Here is a 19619-nt window from a genome sequence, read left to right on the forward strand (position 1 = left end):
GTCTGCAACAGTTCTTCGTCTAGAGGTTTTTTCCTCAATAAGATTAGTTGTAATGGCCGTATGGTAAAGAATATGGAAAATGTAAGCATGCTAAATAGTCAAGGCAGCCATTTTCCTCTCTAATCGCTTTTTTATTTGAACCAAGTTTTGGGTTTTGATAGAGGACATCAGGAGCAGATCCAAAAGGTCAACCTGAACTTTTGTCATTTAAATGAAAAACAAAATGAAGCTTTTAAGGATGTTAAACATAATTCAGTGATGAAATAAATATTTTGTTCATCCACTTTTCACGAGGATTGCCAAATGCCAAGAATAGGATTTTATAGGGTTTCCATCATATTAAAGGGAAATAAACCTATTTCTTTTGGATGGACCTCCACGCATCTTATTACTTCAAAGAATTCATGGTGAATTCCTTTCTTTTCCCCAAAAATCAAAAGAAAAAAAAAATACTGAGATAAAAATAGGATAGAGAAGTGACAAATCTCCCTAAAATTTAAAAAAAAAATGAGAAGAGAGATAAATTGGGAAATATTAGTAAGGGAGAAACCCTTCCCCAATCCAAGATTGATCCGTCCCCCACCATTTTGATGTTCATCCAAGCACAAATTTCTCATTAAGCATGGACATGGATGGAAAGGTAATAATAATTGTAATGAAATATGTGGAAGCACAAAAGCACTAGCCACTTAAAGGCTTACAAGATCATAATCATACAAGTGCACATGCACAAGTCCTCTATGGGACAATACAAAAATCAATAAGGCAAAGAAAAGATATAAAAATGTAAAAATATAAGCCTTTATTGATGAAATGCTTAATACAAGCAAACCAAAGAATAGAGGGGAACACACCCCTATATATACAACAAAAAGAGAGAAGAAGGGTCCATTGGGATCTCCCAATAGAGGCGTTGGGAGATCCCAATGGTTATATTTCTAACCGTTGGGAGCTCCCAACGGTTATACTTCTAACCGTTGAGAGCCCCAACGACTCTATGGTCATTTTGACCATAGAGTCCCCAATGGCTCTACAAAATTACCTATTTTAAAAAACAAGAAAAAAAATAGTTGTTTAATAAACAATTTTATTACATGTGTGAAATGACAAAAATGCCCCTATAAAGCATTTACCAACATAACTAACTAACTAATTATATATATATATATTATCTTAACACCCCCCCCCCTCAAACTTACGGTGTAAACACCGAAAGTTTGTTGATAAGAAACAAGAAACGTGGAGCAGCAAGAGCTTTAGTAAAGAAATCCGCAAGTTGGAATTCTGAAGTGACAAAAGGTAACTCAATAGTTCCTCTCAAAAATTCATCACGAACATAATGGCAATCCATCTCGATGTGCTTGGTGCGCTCATGGAAGGTGTGGTTGCTGGCAATGTAAATTGCATTTTTATTATCGCAACACATATTCGAAAGTTTGGAGACATCAACACTCATATCTCTGAAAAGATTTTTTAACCATACAAGTTTCATAGTTGTAGTTGTCATAGCTCTATATTCTGCTTCAGTAGAAAATAATGAGACCTTCTATTGCTTCTTGCATCTTCAGACAATCAGAGAATCTCCTAAAAAAAACATAAAAACCAGTAATTGAGATTCCATTGTTGGGATATTCTCTCCAATCAACATCAGTATAAGCAAGTAAATCTAAAGATGAGGATAGAAAGAGCCCTTTAGTTATGGTATTCTTGATATATCTGATGATCCTTAATACAACACTCATGTGTACAGTTGTGGGAGCATGTTGAAACTAACCAGCAGAGTGAACTGCATGATTTATATCTGGTATGGTGATAGGCAGATAAGTGAGAGACCCAATTAGCTGTCTGTAAGGAGTTGAGTCTTAAAGAAGAGTCACATCTTCAAGTCTTAATTTAGTATTCACCACTTCAGGAGTTTACGCTTTCTTATCATCTAAAATACCAGATTTAGCATATATATCTGCAGCAAGTTTTATTTAGGAAAATATGTACCCTCTTAGAGATTATGCAATTTCAATTCCTAAAAAATATCTTAAATCCTAGGTATGACATCAAAATTATCTTTTAAAATATTTTTAACATTACTAACTCCCTTTTTGTCATTCCCTGTTATAATCATATCATTTACGTAAAGTAGAAGGATAACAATGTTAGTACTTATATTTTTCATAAAGATAGCAGTGTCAGTAAAACATGAATAAAAACCAAAATTAATCATAACATTATTGAATCTATCATACCAAGCCTTTGGGGTTGTTTAAGACCATACAAAGCTTTTAAAAGTTTAAGAAATTTTTCTTTTTCAATATCAAATCCCAGCAGAGGATCCATATAAACTTATTTATTTAGTTCTCCATTAAGAAAAACATTTTTAACATCTAATTGGTATATAAGTCATTTTTTAGTTGATGCAATGGCTATTAGAGTCCTAACAATAGTCATTTTAGCTATGGGTGCAAAAGTCTCCTCATAGTCAATTTCATATTTTTTGGAGTATCTTTTAGCTACTAACCACGCTTTATATCTCTCTAGAGTTTCATCACTTTTGGTTTAGACCCATCTCCATCCAATGGATTTCTTATTTGAAGGCAACTCAACTACTTCCCAAGTTTTTGCTTTCCTAAGAGCATCTAGTTCTATGTTCATGGCTTTAATCCAATGAGGAACATTTTTAGCTTCATTATAATGTGAAGGCTCATGGTGTGAATGTAAAGCTATTAGGCAAGTCCTATAATTGGGAGATAATGTTTCATAAGAAACAAACCTATTTGGTGGAATAGATTCTCTACTAGATCTTTTAAGAGGAGTTTATTCTATAGGTTCACAGTATTGAGAAAAAAAATTTAAGGCACTAGTAGGGATTATTTTGCTTACGCTGGGTATGAACTTGAATATTTTTAGGAGAACTATTAGTGATGTCATCACTATTTTGTGATGTCCAATACTAAAGTACTCATGATTGATATCATCTATAATTTCATGATGATTCAAAAAGTCATCATTAGCATGTATATCTTCTCTTGGAGAGAGATCATACAAAAACATATAGTTTATTTCCTCTTTCTTATCATATTCTTCAAAACCATTTTCATCTTCTAAGAATGTCACATCTTTTGAAACATAAAGTTTGTTATTTTTTAAATCAAAGCATTTATATCCTTTTTTATTTTTACCATATCCAATGAAAATACATTCAATTGCTTTTGGTGATAACCTGTTTCTTTTGTGTAAAAGCACAAAACATTTACAATCGAAAATTCATAAATGATTGAAATCAGGTGTTATTTTGAGAAGTTTTTCATAAGGGAAAACATTTTTTAAAGTGGATGATGGCAATCGATTTATCAAATAAGTGGAAGTTAAAACGACTTCGGCCCAAAAACTTTTGGGAATACTTTTATAAATAAGTTCTAGGCTACTAGCGGTTTCTATTATATGCCTATGTTTTATTTCCACTAGCCCATTTTGTTGTGGGGTCTTAGGGCAAGATCTTTAATAGCAAACCCCATTTAGTTTACGATAGTTTTGAAATTCATTGGATAGATATTTCTCACATGAATCCGATCTAAGAACATATATATTGTTTTGAAATTGATTCTTAACTTTTATGTGAAATTCTTTAAAGAATAAGAAAACTTCTTACTTAAGATTAAGAAAGTAAACCCATACATATCTAGTAAAGTCATCAATAAAAGTCACATAATAGGAGTAACTACTTTTAGATATGATCGGAGAAGGATCCCATACATCCGAGTGCACCAATTCAAAATGTCTTGTTGAGACAAAGGTTCTATTTGGAAATGAGACCAAGTGCACCAATTCAAAAGGTCTTGTTTGCTGAGAAAGGTCTTGTTGAGACAAAGGTTCAATTTGAAAATGGTATAGATTTCATTTTTCCAAGAATACAATCTTTGCAAGTCATATCTTTTTAATTACAATTTTTTTCCCAAAAGAAAAATGATACATTTTAGAATAGCTTGGATGTCCAAGTCTTTTATGTCAAGTTTCAATACTTTTATCTTGGACATAAGTACAAAAAGAGTTTAAAGGAAGAGATAAATAGTTCATAAAATAAAGATTTCCCTTCCTATGGCCTTGCTCAATCCGCTTACCGGACCAGAGATCCTGCACAATGCAACCCTTAGATATGAAAGATATTTCACATCCATGGTCGGTAATTTAAGAAACTGAAAAAAGATTTAAATTTAGTTTGGGAACAACTCTATCTTTTGGAACAAAAAAAATTGAAAATTTTTAGAATCTAATGATAATATACTCTTAATTTTCAAAATGGTTCCATCGGCAGTAGAAACACAAGATAAATTTGAATTGGTGCATATATTGGATAAGGCATTCTCACGAGGAGTCATATAGAAAGATACCCGCGAATCTAGAATCCAAGAGTACTTACCGGGTGAAAATGTGAAGGCAATGGCGGCACCTCACGTAGAAGAAGTTGCTTTAAAAATTTATTGAAGTGCTATGGATATTTGACCAAGTGTGCCTTTAAGATCCTCTCCACTTTTGCCTTCTTCTTCCTTCCTTCTTGGAAATAGATTCTTCAATGAAAGCAACCTTATACTTGAAGGTTCCATTCAACTTAATACAAGCGGGTTTAATGTGACCCGGCTCATTACAATGATGACAAATAATCATTTTTTTCCTCCACTATAGTTATTATTATTACTATAGTTATTTTGCCTCCCAAAGTGTGGAGGCTTATAGGTCTTCATATGGTTGTCAGGTTTAGATACCCCCAAGACTTCATCACTACTTTTACTCATACCAAAACGAGTTTCTTCTTGTATGATTTTGGCAATAGCATCTTCTAAAGGAAGAGGAGTAGATCTATGTAGGAGAGAAGATCTAACTTGCTCAAATTTAAAAATCTCTCTTGTTCCATTTGTTTTTGCCTAGGTTCCACATCTTCAATAGCAACTCACTTAGGTTCTAAGAGTACTAGCTCATCCCATAGGGGATTCAAAACACTATAATAGTCTTGGACATTCATTTCACCTTGTTTGGTGGACCTAACCTTTTCTTACAAGAAATATGCTTTTGCAAAATCCTTTTGGGTATACATACCCTTTATAAAAAGCCAAGCTTCATTGGCTTTGCAAAATTTTGTAATGTTAGCACATACCTTAAATTCGACGTTGTTCATGAACCATGCAAGATTTTTCGCATGGTTGCTCTCCCAATCTTCCACTTGTTTATGATGATCTTCAATAGCCTTAGTACAAGCATCTCCCTCTAAGGCTTTTTGTGGACCTCCTTCTAGTTTTGTGAGCTTGAGTTGGAGTTCGGGGATAGTGCCCATCACATACCCCCAAAGTTTTTTCCCTTTGAGCTTGTTTTCCATGACGGAAGCCCACATCATGTATTTTTTTTCATTCAGCTTGAAGAAGAGATCAATCTTGGTTTTCATGGTGAGAGCAAAAGAAGGAGAAGATGAGAGCACAATCCCTTAGGAGATTTTGTCACGAACACAATCACTTGATGACAACCTTTCATGTTCAAGTACACTATGACTCTGATACCATGTAATGAAGTATGCAAAAGTACAAAAGCACTAGCCACTTAAAAGCTTACAAGATCACAATCATACAAGTACACATGCACAAGTCCTCAATGGGACAATATAAAAATCAATAAGGCAAAGAAAAGATACAAAAATGTAAAAATATAAGCCTTTATTGATGAAATGCTAAATACAAGCACACTGAAGAATAGAGGGGAACACACCCCTATATATACAACAAAAAGAGAGAAGAGGAGGTCCATTGGGAGCTCCCAATAGAGTTATATTTCTAATCGTTGGGAGCCCTAATGACTTTATGGTCATTTTGACCATAGAGCCCCTAATGGCTCTACAAAATTACCTATTTTAAAAAATAAGAAATAAGAAAAAAATAACTGTTTAATAAATAGTTTTATTACATATGTGAAATGACAAAAATGCCCCTATAGAGCATTTACCTATGTAACTAACTAAATATATGTATATATAGATATATATTATCTTAACAATAATAAGTCCTCAAGAAGGTGGTTCTCACATAGGAGGAGGCCCATGTATAATGAGGCATGGAGCCTCCTTCCCTTGAAAAGAAGCCTTCAGTTTGCCCCCAGTCAGACTTTGTTTCCACTAATTGGAGGAGGTTGTTATTAGAGTGAGCATATTCAGACACAGGGGCATGTTCTCATTTTACCACGTTAGAATATCGGCTGGTTACATCGTTACAATAAGCCTAAAAAAATCAGCAGTTATAAGATTATTGCTCATATTGGCCATATGATATGGCATAATATCATATTGTTTCATAACATGCTGAATTTTAGCCAGCGAGTTGCAAGTTTCACCCAACCAATTTTGGTAGGGCTATTAAAAGCTAAAAGGGGTCGTTTTGACCCTATTTGCACACCCAAGTAAGAGAAAACCCTAATCCTCCATTGATTCCTAAAAAATATTTAGGAATTCTTAGGTTTTTGCCTAATTTGAGGCTAGAAACTCGATTTTTAACAAAACTGATTGTATTTTTCCCCTAAGAAGCTTTTGTTTGTATTATTCTATTAAAACCAACCCATGGGTGCCTCATACAAAGGAAGAAGAGATACATTTGTGCAAGCAGAGGGTTGATCAATGTGTTTGAAGTTCAAAACCATCAGATAAGTGGTCGTTTCTATAAACCCACGTTTTCCTAAAATGGCTTCAATAGACTTGTCTTGGGATCATTGTCCAATACAAGGCAAAATACTGCCCCATGCAAAAGCTTGCTAAAACCTACAAAATAACAAATGGGTCAATTGTTGGTGAAAATTTGTTGGGGAAAAATCAACAGAAAAAAACACGAAGAGAAAAGGAGGCTATAGAAATTGGAGCTTGGGACATGTGTGAGCCATGGAAAGAGGGGCCTCATGAGGATGTGGAGGTTTTGAAGTAGATGTGAGTTTTGGGAGCAGTATTAATCGCCCTCCTGCAACAGGATAAAGGCAAAGGCCTTGCTATTGTAAGAAAGTGAAAAATACGCTACAACAAATGTCTCTCAACAAGTTCTCACAAATACATCATAAGAACCACAAAGGTTCACAAAGAGAACTTAAGAATACACACAACCCGAAACGGGTATAAAAATGAAAAATAAACAATTTTATTGATTTGAGATAAAAACCCAAAACAAGAGTAAGTATTTACAAGGGGAATAGCCCCATATTTATAGAGAGGTAGAGAGAAGCCTTAAGAGAGCTGTTGGACTCTCCAACGGCTCTAATAGAGCTGTTGGGGAGTCCAACAGCTCTTTTTGGATTTACCTTTTTGACTTGGTCAAAAAGGTAAAGGCCAAATCAGTCCAATGATGGACTGGTTTGGCTAATTCTAGTTGTATTTTAACTAGAATTAATTAAACGAAAAATCCTAACTAGAAAGGAGATAAAACATTACATGTCTATGAGATATTATATGAGATTACATATTTTAACACTCCCCCTCAAACTTACGGTTGGATAACCGAAAGTTTGCCTAAGAGAAAGTGAAACCTAGGAGCAGCGAGAGGCTTGGTGAAGAAATCGGCCAGCTGATATTCTGAAACAACATAGGGAAGATTGATGGTGTCACACAGAAATTCCTCTCGAACATAATGACAATCCATTTTTATATGCTTGGTGCGTTCATGAAATGTCCGATTGCTTGCAATATAGATAGAGCTCTTGTTGTCACAACACAGATTTGATGCTTTTGGACTTTCAACTCCCATATCGGAAAGTAGACGTCGAAGCCAGACTAATTCCATAGTAGTTGTAGCCATTGCCCTATATTCAGCTTCAGTTGATGAGAGAGAGAGTTTTTGTTGCTTCTTACATCGCCAAGACACCAAGGATTCTCCTAAAAAGACACAAAAACCTGCAGTTGAGTGGCGGTCATTTGGATCACCACCCCAATCTGCATCAGTATAAGCAAGCAATTCTAAGTTAGATGAAGCGGATAAAAATAATCCTCGAGAAATAGAATTTTTGATATATCTAATAATACGCAAAATTGCTCTCATATGAACAGAAGTTGGAGCATGTTGAAATTGACTGGTTGTATGGACCGCATGTGTAATGCCAGGTCTTGTGATAGATAGATACGATAGAGCCCCAACAAGTTGCCTATACGGAGTCGGATTCTCGAGTGGCTCTCCATCATCAATCTTCATTTTGACATTCACAATCTCAGGAGTATCAACATGTCTTTCATCTGAAATACCTGACCTGACAACAATATCTAATGCAAATTTAGATTGAGTTAGCAAGTAACCTCTAGGTGAGTAGGCAACTTCTATACCAAGAAAATATTTCAAAAAACCCAAATCACTTATTTCAAAATGTGTTTTGAGAAATTTTTTAATATCATAAACTCCCTGTTTATCACTTCCAGTGATGATCATGTCGTCAACATAGAGTAGAAGGATGATAATACCTGCATCAGAATTCTTAACAAACAAAGTTGTGTCAGTAAGACAAAATCGAAAACAAAAATCAAGCATAACCTTACTAAACTTATCATACCAAGCTTTTAGAGCTTGCTTGAGACCATATAAAGCCTTGTTTAGGCGAAGTGTTTTCCCTTTAGGTATATTCATTCCTGGTGGTGGGTCCATGTATACTTCTTCAGCTAAAGTTTCATTTAGAAAAGCATTTTTAACATCCATTTGAAAGATATGCCATCCCTTTATTGATGCAAGAGCTATTAATATTCTAACAGTGGTCATTCTAGCTACTGGGGCAAAGGTCTCTTCATAGTCTATTCCATATTCTTGAGAATACCCTTTTGCCACCAACCGGGCCTTGAATCTTTCAAGAGTGACATCACTCTTGGTTTTCACCTTGTACACCCAGCGACAACCAATAGGTTTCTTGTTGTTTGGAGGATGGTCTTGAATGGTCCAAGTATTTGCTTTTTCTAAGGCTTCTAATTCGACTTTCATAGCCTTGACCCATTCTGGTTGATCCTTGGCTATATCATAACTGGGAGGTTCTTCATATGAATGAATTAGAGCAATAAAGGCTTGATGTTTTGGTGAAAAAGACTGATATGACACAAACTTTGCAGGAACCCTCGAGATCCTAGTGGATTTTCTAGATGAAGAGGCAGATTCATGTTCCCTTGTGTATTTATCGAGGGCACACTGTCTTTCTAAATTTCCTCGTCTAGAGTATTGAATACAATCTTGACTATTTCTATGAGGATCAGAATCAATCACATCCATCTGATCATCTAGATCAATTTCTCTTTCACTATCCTTTGGAACTAGATCCAACAAGAAGGAATACTCATCTATTTCAGTAGATTTTTTTTTTCAAAAAAACTTTCATTTTCTAGAAAGGATACATTCCTTGAAACGTATAACTTGTTGTTTTTATGGTCAAAACATCTGTATCCTTTTTTATTATTTGCATATCCTAAAAAAGTACAGGGTATAGCACGGGGAGAGAATTTATCATTCTTATCTGTAAAAGCAAAGCACTTGCACCCAAACACCCTCAGTCTAGAATAATCAGGTTTTTTTTATAAAGCTTTTCAGTAGGAGAAATATTCTTTATTGAGGATGAGGGCATCCTATTAATAAGATACACAACAGTTAAAATAGCTTCGACCCAAAAAACTTTAGGAACTTGATGTGTGATAAGTAGTGTTCTAGTTGTTTCTATAATGTGTCTGTGTTTTCTCTCAGCTAACCCATTTTGTTGAGGGGTATAGGGACAAGATTTTTGGTGTGAAATTTCATGTGAGTTCAAATATTCTTTAAATTCAGTTGATAAAAATTCTCCCCCTGAATCAGTGCAAAATATTGAAATATCATTCTTAAATTGATTTTTGACCATATTATGAAATATTTGAAAAAAAAAGAACACTTCAAATTTGTGTTTGAGAAAGTAAATCCAGGTATATCGTGTAAAGTCATCCACGAAAATTACGTAGTATAAAAGCCCACCTTTTGACGTAACTGGTGCAGGACCCCAAACATCAAAGTGAATTAATTCAAGTGGTCGAGTGGAGACAAAAGTTCTTTCTTGAAATGCTAGTCGTTTCATTTTTCCAAGAATACATTTTTCACAAGTGAAAGTTTCAAAATTACAAAATTTTTCCATCTTTGGAAAGTACTGAAGCTTGGATATACAAGGGTGACTAAATCTTTGGTGTAAAAGATCCAAGCCACTTTTTGAACATTGCAGCATAATGTTTTCTTGGGTAATTCCAAAAAATCCATGTAATATAAGCCTCCTTCTCTATGGTCTTCCCCAATCAGCTTCCCTGACTGGTGATCCTGTACTTGACAATCATGCGAAGAGAAGGAAACATTATACCCATGATCAGTTAATTGAGAAACAGATAAAAGATTTAGATTAAGTTTGGGGATATATCTAATCTTTAGAACACAAAATCCTTTTGAGTTTTGAGAGTTATTTTCGAAATTTCCTATTCCTTTTATCTCAAGGGATGTTCCATCCGCAGTAAAAACACTCGATCCACTTGAGTCATAACAATGCGACAATAATTTTAAATTTGTTGTCATGTGAAAAGAAGCACCAGAGTCAAGAAGCCATAGGGGTTTACCTGGATCGGAGGTGCCAACAGAAGAGATCGCAACTCCAGCTGAGGGAGAAGTTCCTTTAAGAAGAGGTTGTAGAGCCTCCACCAGCTGAGACAGGGACATGTTTCCAATGGATGTCTCATTTGATTCAACAACAACTACCTTCTTCTCATAAGATTTTTTCAACTTTGGACAGTAAGTTTTAACATGTCCGGGTTCATGACAGTAATAACAAATAACTTTTCTCCTTTCAAAATCGCCTCCTTGCCTTTCATTGTTTATTCTCCCAATATGTGGAGGTTTGTATGTGCGAATGTGATTACCTAGTCTAGATACAGCTAAAACTGTATCATCATCGCTTTTGTCGACTCGTTTCTTGAGTCTATTTTCTTCCGTACTTAGCTCTTCAATGGTATCTTCAATAGAGGGAACATTTCCCCGATGTAGAAGAGCGGACTTGGTTGATTCAAATTTGGGTCTCAACCCATTTATAAATTGAAAAAAATGCTCCGCATTTACTTGATTTTGGCAAAGCTCAATGTCTTGTGGACAATGCCACTTTGGTTCAAGAAGAGCCAACTCTTCCCATAGTTCGGATAAGCTATTGTAGTATTCTCTAATACTTCTCTCTCCTTGAACCATATTCCGAACCTTTTCTTGTAAGTTACATATATGAGCAATATCTTTATACATTCTCTTAAGATATTCGCATGCATCATTAGCATGTTCAAATTTTGCGAGACTTGAACACTTCTTTATGTCTACACTAGAAATTAGCCAAGACATGATCTTGGCGTGACCCATTCTCCATTCTTTCCATTCATTTTCATATGTGGAGATGGCCTTAGTTTTTTCCACCTCCGAAAGAGGTACTTCTCTTTCACCTTCTTCTTTAGTGAGCGTTAGTTTAGGTTCCTTATCGGTTCCATCAACTAAGCCCCATAGACCCTTTCCCCAAATAAGATGCTTCATGATTGAAGCCCATGTTACATTGTTTGAATCGTTGAGTTTTATGGACTTAATGGTGACATTATCATTGTCATCCATTTTACAAGCTTGGGAATGAGAGGGGAAAAAGAAAAGCAAGTGGGAAGAGGAATATTTTAACCACAAAGATCGAAAATAAGTAGCCTTCCACGCCCTTCAAGGCTACACACAAGCACTCCTTCAAAGAGACTTCACTTTCTTGAAGAGTAGTTGCATGACATGCTTCCCAATACACGTCCACCGACCTTGCTCTGATACCATGTAAGAAAGTGAAAAATACGCTACAACAAATGTCTCTCAACAAGTTCTCACAAATACATCATAAGAACCACAAAGGTTCACAAAGAGAACTTAAGAATACACACAACCCGAAATGGGTATAAAAATGAAAAATAAACAATTTTATTGATTTGAGATAAAAACCCAAAACAAGAGTAAGTATTTACAAGGGGAATAGCCCCATATTTATAGAGAGGTAGAGAGAAGCCTTGAGAGAGCTGTTGGACTCTCCAACGGCTCTAATAGAGCTGTTGGGGAGTCCAACAGCTCTTTTTGGATTTACCTTTTTGACTTGGTCAAAAAGGTACCTTTTTGACTAGTCAAAAAGGTAAAGGCCAAATCAGTCCAATGATGGACTGGTTTGGCTAATTCTAGTTGTATTTTAACTAGAATTAATTAAACGAAAAATCCTAACTAGAAAGGAGATAAAACATTACATGTCTATGAGATTACATATGAGATATTATATGAGATTACATATTTTAACAGCTATCACAAGTAGCAGTGGCATTGAGACTGTATCCCCCTTTCTACTACTAAGAGGAGAGGATCTTTCATAGGAATAGGATTTATGACTCCATTATTGAGGGATTGGTTGTTACTTCCTACTCGGGACAACTACAGGTGGTCAGTCTGACATTAGGTCATGCATGGCATCAAAGCAGATGATTGAGCATGTAGATTTAGCAGTTAGTAGGGCTGGTAAACGAGCTGAATGAACTGAACACAGGTTGTGGGGGCTTGGCTCGTTTATAGCAAGATACTGCTCAGGTTTGGCTCATGCGAGCCTACCCGAGCTTGAGCTCGTACGAGCCCAAGCTAGATGAGTGAAGTCAAAGCTGGCTGGTTAAAAAAAAAACAACTTTTTATGCCAAGATACCACAGTTAGAATGGAACTCCAGACTTCCCATCTACAAGCCATTCCATTAAACCAATTGAGCTACTGTGCTATTTGATAAAGAAACACATATAAATTTTATATAAACAAGCTAAACGAGCCAAACCGAGATGAACACCCATTGTTTGTGCTCGGCTCACTAACACTGCACAAATTGCTCGTTGTTCGGCTGGCCGAGCCCATTGGACGAGCCTGAACGAGCTTTATGTGAAACGAGCTGCTAGGTTCATTTACCAGCCCTAGCAGTTAGGCACTGTTTTTATGAGACTTGTACATCATTCAATGGGTTTCCTTCTAGATCCAAGCTATAACTGATGACATTACCAGCATAAGGTCTAGTTATAAAATGCCCTTGTAATGAAGGTAAGGATTTTGAAACAAGTTGTTGCAAATGTGAAGCACTGGTATAGTGAGTTCATAGAGCCTTGGAAGACTACAAGCTACACCATTATGGTAGATGGATAGACAAATAGCACACAGAAAAATCTAGTAAACTTTTTAGTCTCTTATTCTAAGGGAATTATGCTTTTAAGGTCTACTGATATGTCAAATAAGCATAAGACCATATACGAACTGGATGATATATTTACAAAGGTGAAAGAGGAAGTTAGGCCTTCCAATGTTGTGCAGCTCATTACTGATAATGTGACAAACTTCAATGCTATTGTGAGAATGGTCCAAGTACACTGTATGAGTTTATTGATTTGCAGCCCTACATTAACAAGGTTTGTCACTAATGCTTTGACAGTTCAGAACATGTTGTCACATCAAAATGAATTGATAAATATTTGCATCAGATGAATGGATCACTTGTCAATATGCAGAAAGAAGAATTAGGACTAACAGTAGAGTTGATGTTTTCTTCAAAGTTTTAGTAGCGGTGCAACATGTTTTTGAAGATGACTCTGCCACTTGAAAATTTTTGAGAAAAGTCGATAGTGATGAGAGGCCAATTATGCCATAATCGTATGATCATATAAATAAGACAAAGGAGCAAGTTAAAGATAATTTCAAAGTATTATGAGCCAAATTCACAATTGGCTAGCTTCATGAAGACATTTATAATGTGGGCTACTATTTGAACCCCGCCATCAAAGTGCCCCACTACATGTATAGAAGATAGAGAAGTAAAGAAGGACTATCGGAACACCACTGAGAATCTAAAACCAAATGAAGATGTGCTTAGTGCCACTCATATGGAGTTAGATACTTATAATCAAAGTCAAGAGGATTTTGGAAGAAAGAACCCCATCTAGTTTCATAGCTCATTGCAGCCATGTACGCATTTGAAATGCAATATTATTATAATTGATTATGTCATTTTGTGTTACAAGTCTTGCTTTTATAAATTATAAACTTATCATCTTTATTTTTTTGTTTAGATCAATAGTGGGCTAGGTTTGGTGGAAATGCTAAACATTGTTTGTTTTTGCTCAACATATATTGATCCACACATATAGTGCCAGTGAGTGCGATAGAAATTGGAGTTTTTCTTAGTGCATCATGCCAAGAAAAGAAATAGGCTGCAGCACTCACAGCTCAATGATCTTATCTTGGTTGCTTATAACATGAGACTATGGAAAATGCTAGTCCTTATTATCATAAATTGTCCAATGTTAGAATATTGGTGGTCCTCTCTCTCTCTCTCTCTCTCTCTCTCTCTCTCTCTCTCTCTATATATATATATATATATATATATATAATATATACTTTTTTGGTATTGTAATAAGTAATGTCCTATAGGGGCATTTTAGTCTTTTTCTCTTGTAATAGGTTCTGTCCTCTAGCGACAGATTTTTTGTTTTTCTTTATTTTTACGTTTGTGCTGTCTTTATCCCAAAGACCAAGGGTATCAAGGTCCTTGCCCTTAGAGTCATTGGGAGGCATCCCAACGGCTATATTTATAGCCATTCCGAGCTCTCAACAACTCTATGGGAGCTCTATTTTTTTGGCTCTTCCTTATTGTATATAAGGGACCTCTTGTTCCCACTTTTTGTAATGCTCCTCTTAAGCATTCATGCTCAATAAGATGTATATTTGTTATGTTCTTGTGTTCCTCTCTTTAATTCTTTGATGTCTTGAATGCACTTAGTGCTTGTGTAGTGCCTTTGTGATCTTGTATTGTCTCTTAGTTGGACTTGTGTATGTGCATGTGCACTTTGTGTTTATGATCTTGTAAGCCCTTAGAGGCCCTTGTTTTGTATTTCAGTATATTTCATTACAGCCCAATTTGTATAGTTTTCAATTTTATATTGATACATATAACATTAGAATATACATTATTTGCATTTTGTAAACAATTGCAAAATGAATTCAAGAGATGCCATAGGAGATGCTATGACTGATTAGCACCAATAATATAGACATAATGAATGAATGGGTGCAAGAACCGAGCATCCTCAATGATGATGTTGACTGGAGGCAACTAGAAGTTGATATGCAAGTTGAAGTTGAGGAAATAGGGAATGATCATGTGGCCTTGAGCAACAGGAAGAGGAGGAAAGGAATGATTCTAAAAAGGAAGATCCTTGAGAATTTTAGGTGGAATCACATCTTTTCTTTTTTTTGTTATTGGAGAAATTAATTGTTGGACTCATGTTTAGTGTTATGTTGATGTATTCACAATTTAGACTTATTGTTGGTAACTTAATGTGTCTGTGATAGACATAGAAAACTTTTTGTTTGTGAGTTGTTACTTATTACATATCATGGTCGAATGGCATACATATTGATGTTTAATTGATGTTCTAGCCATTTTGGTGCTTAAATTTGATTTATTTTAATTGATTTTTTATTCTTTTATTTTTAAAGGCCGGCATGATACAAGCAGAAGGAATTAGAAAAAGAAGAACATGGAAGACTTGGAATGTGGCAGTTAGAGGCGACATGAATGATTGTAAAGTGACCAAAGTTGTAGCTCTAGGTAGGAAGGAATGGAATAAATAGGACTCATGTTGCCAACCCCATGTAGGTGGGATAAGGCATGATTATGATGATGATAGTTTCTTTTATCTTTTTAACATTTTGCTAAATTTTTATTTCATAAAAATCCTTTTAGTGCATCTTACGGTGCAATGCAATATGGTACGAATAGGATACACCTGTATGGATAACCCTTGTTATACAAGTTACAATATGATTTAGAACACTAATAGTATATTAATAATAATAAATGACAGTAAATGCTCAATTATTGACACTTATTATTTGTCTAAAGTAGTGGCAACTTTTTTAATACTACATCAATATTAACATTTGTGATATGATAACAATAGTAATAGTTCTTATGCTAATTGTTATCTATCATAGTCACCAATCACCCTAAGTAATAATAATAGTTCTAATGCTAATTGTTACCACCAATCAGTCATGGTGATATCTTTGGAAAGATTTTTTTCTCTAGAGAATTTTCAAATGAGTGGTTTTTCTCAAGAAAATACAGAGAAGTTTTCAAAATAAATAATAATGTAGAAATTAGAATTTCAAAAAATATATTTCTTGAAAAGCATCGTCGCGATATTTTTCATTTCAAAAGTTTGATCAGTTAGGATCATAGTCACCTATATCATTCAAGGTAATTTCTCAGCAGGGTTTTTCTTGGAGAGATTTTCAATAGGTGGTTTTTGTCGAGAAAATCTCAGAAGTTCTAAAAAAAATAAAAAATAACAGGTTTTGTATCATTTTTCTTTGAAAAATATAAGGAAATAAGTTTGAAAAGTTTTGAAAATACAAAAAGAAACAAAAAAAACCAAAAATTGGGCTTTAAATATATAAAAATAAGAATTTTTTTAAATATCATGATATTATTGTGATATTTTTATTTCTGGTGATATTTTGAAAATATCATGATATTTTGCCGATATTATCAGCTGACTTGAAATTGCCGATAATTTCGCAATGTTTAAAAATATCGGTGACACTGCTTAGGATTGACTGATTAATGTCATAGGTGACAGGCATGAAGCAGAACTAGATAATTGCAAGCAATAATAATAGTTCTAATGCTAATTGTTACCATACAACAACAGTCACCAATCAGTCATGGTAATATCTTTGGAAAGATTTTTTCTCTAGAGAATTTTGAAATGAGTGGTTTTTCTCAAGAAAATACAGAGAAGTTTTCAAAATAAATAATACTGTAGAAATTAGAAATTCAAAAAACATATTTCTTGAAAAGTATCCTCGCGATATTTTTCATCTCAAAAATTCGATCACTTAGTATCATAGTCACCTATATCATTCAAGGTAATTTCTCAGCCAGGGGTTTTCTTGGAGAGATTTTCAATAGGTGGTTGTTCTCGAGAAAATCTCAGGAGTTTTAAAAAAATTAAAATATAAAATATAAAAAATAATAAGATAAGAAAATAATAGTTTTTTTATCATTTTTTTTTGAAAAATATAAGGAAATAAGCTTGAAAAGTTTTAAAAACACATAAAGAAACAAAAAATCCAAAAACTGGGTGTCAAATATATAAAAATATGTATTTTTTTAAAATATCGTGATAATATTGTGATATTTTTATTTCTGGTGATATTTTGCCAATATTATCAGCTGACTTGAAATTGCCATAATTTCGCAATATTTTCTAAATATCGGTGACACTGCTTAGGATTGACTCATAAATGTCATAGGTGACAGGCATGGAGCAGAACTAGATAATTGCATTAGGCTGCAATTCTGTTTATAGTAGCAAAGTACAAAGAGGAGAAGCCATATGTGTAGCTTGATCTTCCAAACCAAACAAAAACGAGAAGGAAATCCATCTTCAGTGTTCATTTACAGGAAACCAATTTCCATGCTGGAGATGGCATACTCCTATTCTCAACTGGCTTGGCACATGCTAAACCTTTACGCTCGTTAAGAAGCAATCTTAAAGACCAGTAGCATTCCCCGACCTCGCAACTCCCACAAGTGATTCTCAACTACTTCAGATAAGGTTAAGCTAAAAGGTATCGTGCTTGTTAGGCACTTCCGGAAGGAAACGTGATCAATGATATAAGATGGTGATATTTCCAACAACAAATTACATCACCGAATCATGTCACTCGAAAGTTAACATTGATCATGCGTATCAATGCATTATGGACTTATGGTATCTCTACCGGAACAGTTCCCCTTCCTTTCATTTTTTTGTTCACGGTCCACTATACCGCAAGAACTGCAATTTTACCTCTTTGTAAACATTGTTACCACCACATGACCAATCGACCAACATTACTAAAATTCCATCTTCCGTTGAACGAAAACTACCGCAAAGGAGCAAACATCCAACGAAGAAGAGAGACCCAAACAGAGGGTGCATAAACTCTGACTAGAAAATGCGAAATTATTCAAGAACTATGACTCCCAAGAACCGAATCAAAACTGCGAAACAGAGAAACTCAGAAACTTTATAACAGAAGGAAGGAAACGCTCATTCAGCAAACCTTTCGTGCTCAGAACACATAGAACCAAATTAAACACGAAGCAACGACGAAAATCAATTTAGACGATCTCAAATCCGAATTCACGAGTAAAAAAGAGGCGATCGGAAATTGAAGGGAAGGAGAATTACGATCCGGTCTTGCAAGATCTTGGCGCCCTCGGCAACGACGTGGCCGGCTTGCTGAACGACGGTGTCGGCGTAGTTGCGCACCGCCCGGGTCAGATTGTTCCTCCCCCGTACTTCGGCGGCCTTGTTGACGGCCGATCTAAACCACGACATTCTGGTTTCTGTCCCGGTGGTTCCTCTCACAGAGAGAGAGAGAGAGAGAGACTTCTCCCAAAGTAACCTGAGAATGAAGAAACTGGGTTTTGGCAGAGAGAGACAGAGAGAGACAGAGTGTGTCTGTGATATTCTTGATGACTTGGGCAGAAGGAGAAGCAACAAGGATGGCGACGACCCCTTCTCCCTCGAGTTGGTAACCGAAATTAATTAAATAAAAAAATTAAATTGGCGCGCGGATGCGTGCAAGTGGCAATCAAGGGAGGAAAGCGCGGGCGAGGACGGTCCTTCCTTTCCTCCGGAGTCAGCGTTTGAGGCTAATGAGGCCACCGTTGGTGGTGTGGCATTTCCCATTCATCCCCGTCGTCCCCGCCTCAAATTTCATCCTCTAATGTCGTAAATGTCGGTTCCCACGAAAATCTCGCGATAAATTTTACTCGAACAACTTTCGGCCAAAATATCAGCATATAAACCTCTAAACCATGTAACAGTGTAAATATCGTGATAAAAATACGATACTTCCGCAAAATTAAACTTTTAAAAACCCCTTATTTTTTAACAAATTTTTTCTCCAAAACGAACCGGACCTTGTTTTATATATATATATATATATATATATATATATATATATATATATATATATATATATGGGTGGTCAAAATTGATAAGTGTTAAATGAGTTTTTCTGCTCTTTCAATATTTTTTTTCGTAGTTCCGACCCCATAAATGTGTTGGCATGGTCGATTTACTGGGAATCCACACCTGGATCATGTATTTTTGATGAAAAAATGATATTTGGAGCCTCCAAAATTTACAGAGATTTTGGACTATTGATTTTTGTAACCTTTTAAAAACACACTCATTTGTCCGAATCTAACGCTTGAAGAGCCGATTCCTATAAAATTTACATAGATCACTGTGTTGGCATGGTCGATTTTACTCGGAATCCACACCTGGACTACATGTACATGTTTTTGACAATGCAATTATTATAGATATGATTATGGAATATTTATGCTAATATACATGAAGTACTTGGACAAAAGAAAATAACTCAGTTTCACTGTCATCTATAGTTTGTTGGGTGTTTGGAATGAAAGCTAATTATTTGTTTATTAATAACCTTTTAAGGCAGACATAACATATATAAGAATGTTGATGATCAAATACTATGAG

General features: G+C 35.2%; 1 protein-coding gene across 1 annotated transcript in view; it reads right to left on the minus strand.

The window, feature by feature from the left end:
• Nucleotides 1–18806, minus strand: part of LOC149823439 (uncharacterized) — a 148184-nt gene extending 129378 nt beyond the window's left edge. Inside the window, exon 1 of the mRNA XM_090018838.1 lies at nucleotides 18294–18806. Within this exon, the coding sequence (XP_089874964.1) occupies nucleotides 18294–18443 (150 nt within the window). The 5' untranslated portion in view covers nucleotides 18444–18806. The remainder of the gene's footprint in view (nucleotides 1–18293) is intronic.
• Nucleotides 18807–19619: the final 813 nt, after the last annotated feature.

Source organism: Nuphar pumila, chromosome 10, assembly GCF_984573655.1.
Source record: "Nuphar pumila chromosome 10, dmNupPumi1.hap1.1, whole genome shotgun sequence".
NCBI lineage: Eukaryota > Viridiplantae > Streptophyta > Magnoliopsida > Nymphaeales > Nymphaeaceae > Nuphar > Nuphar pumila.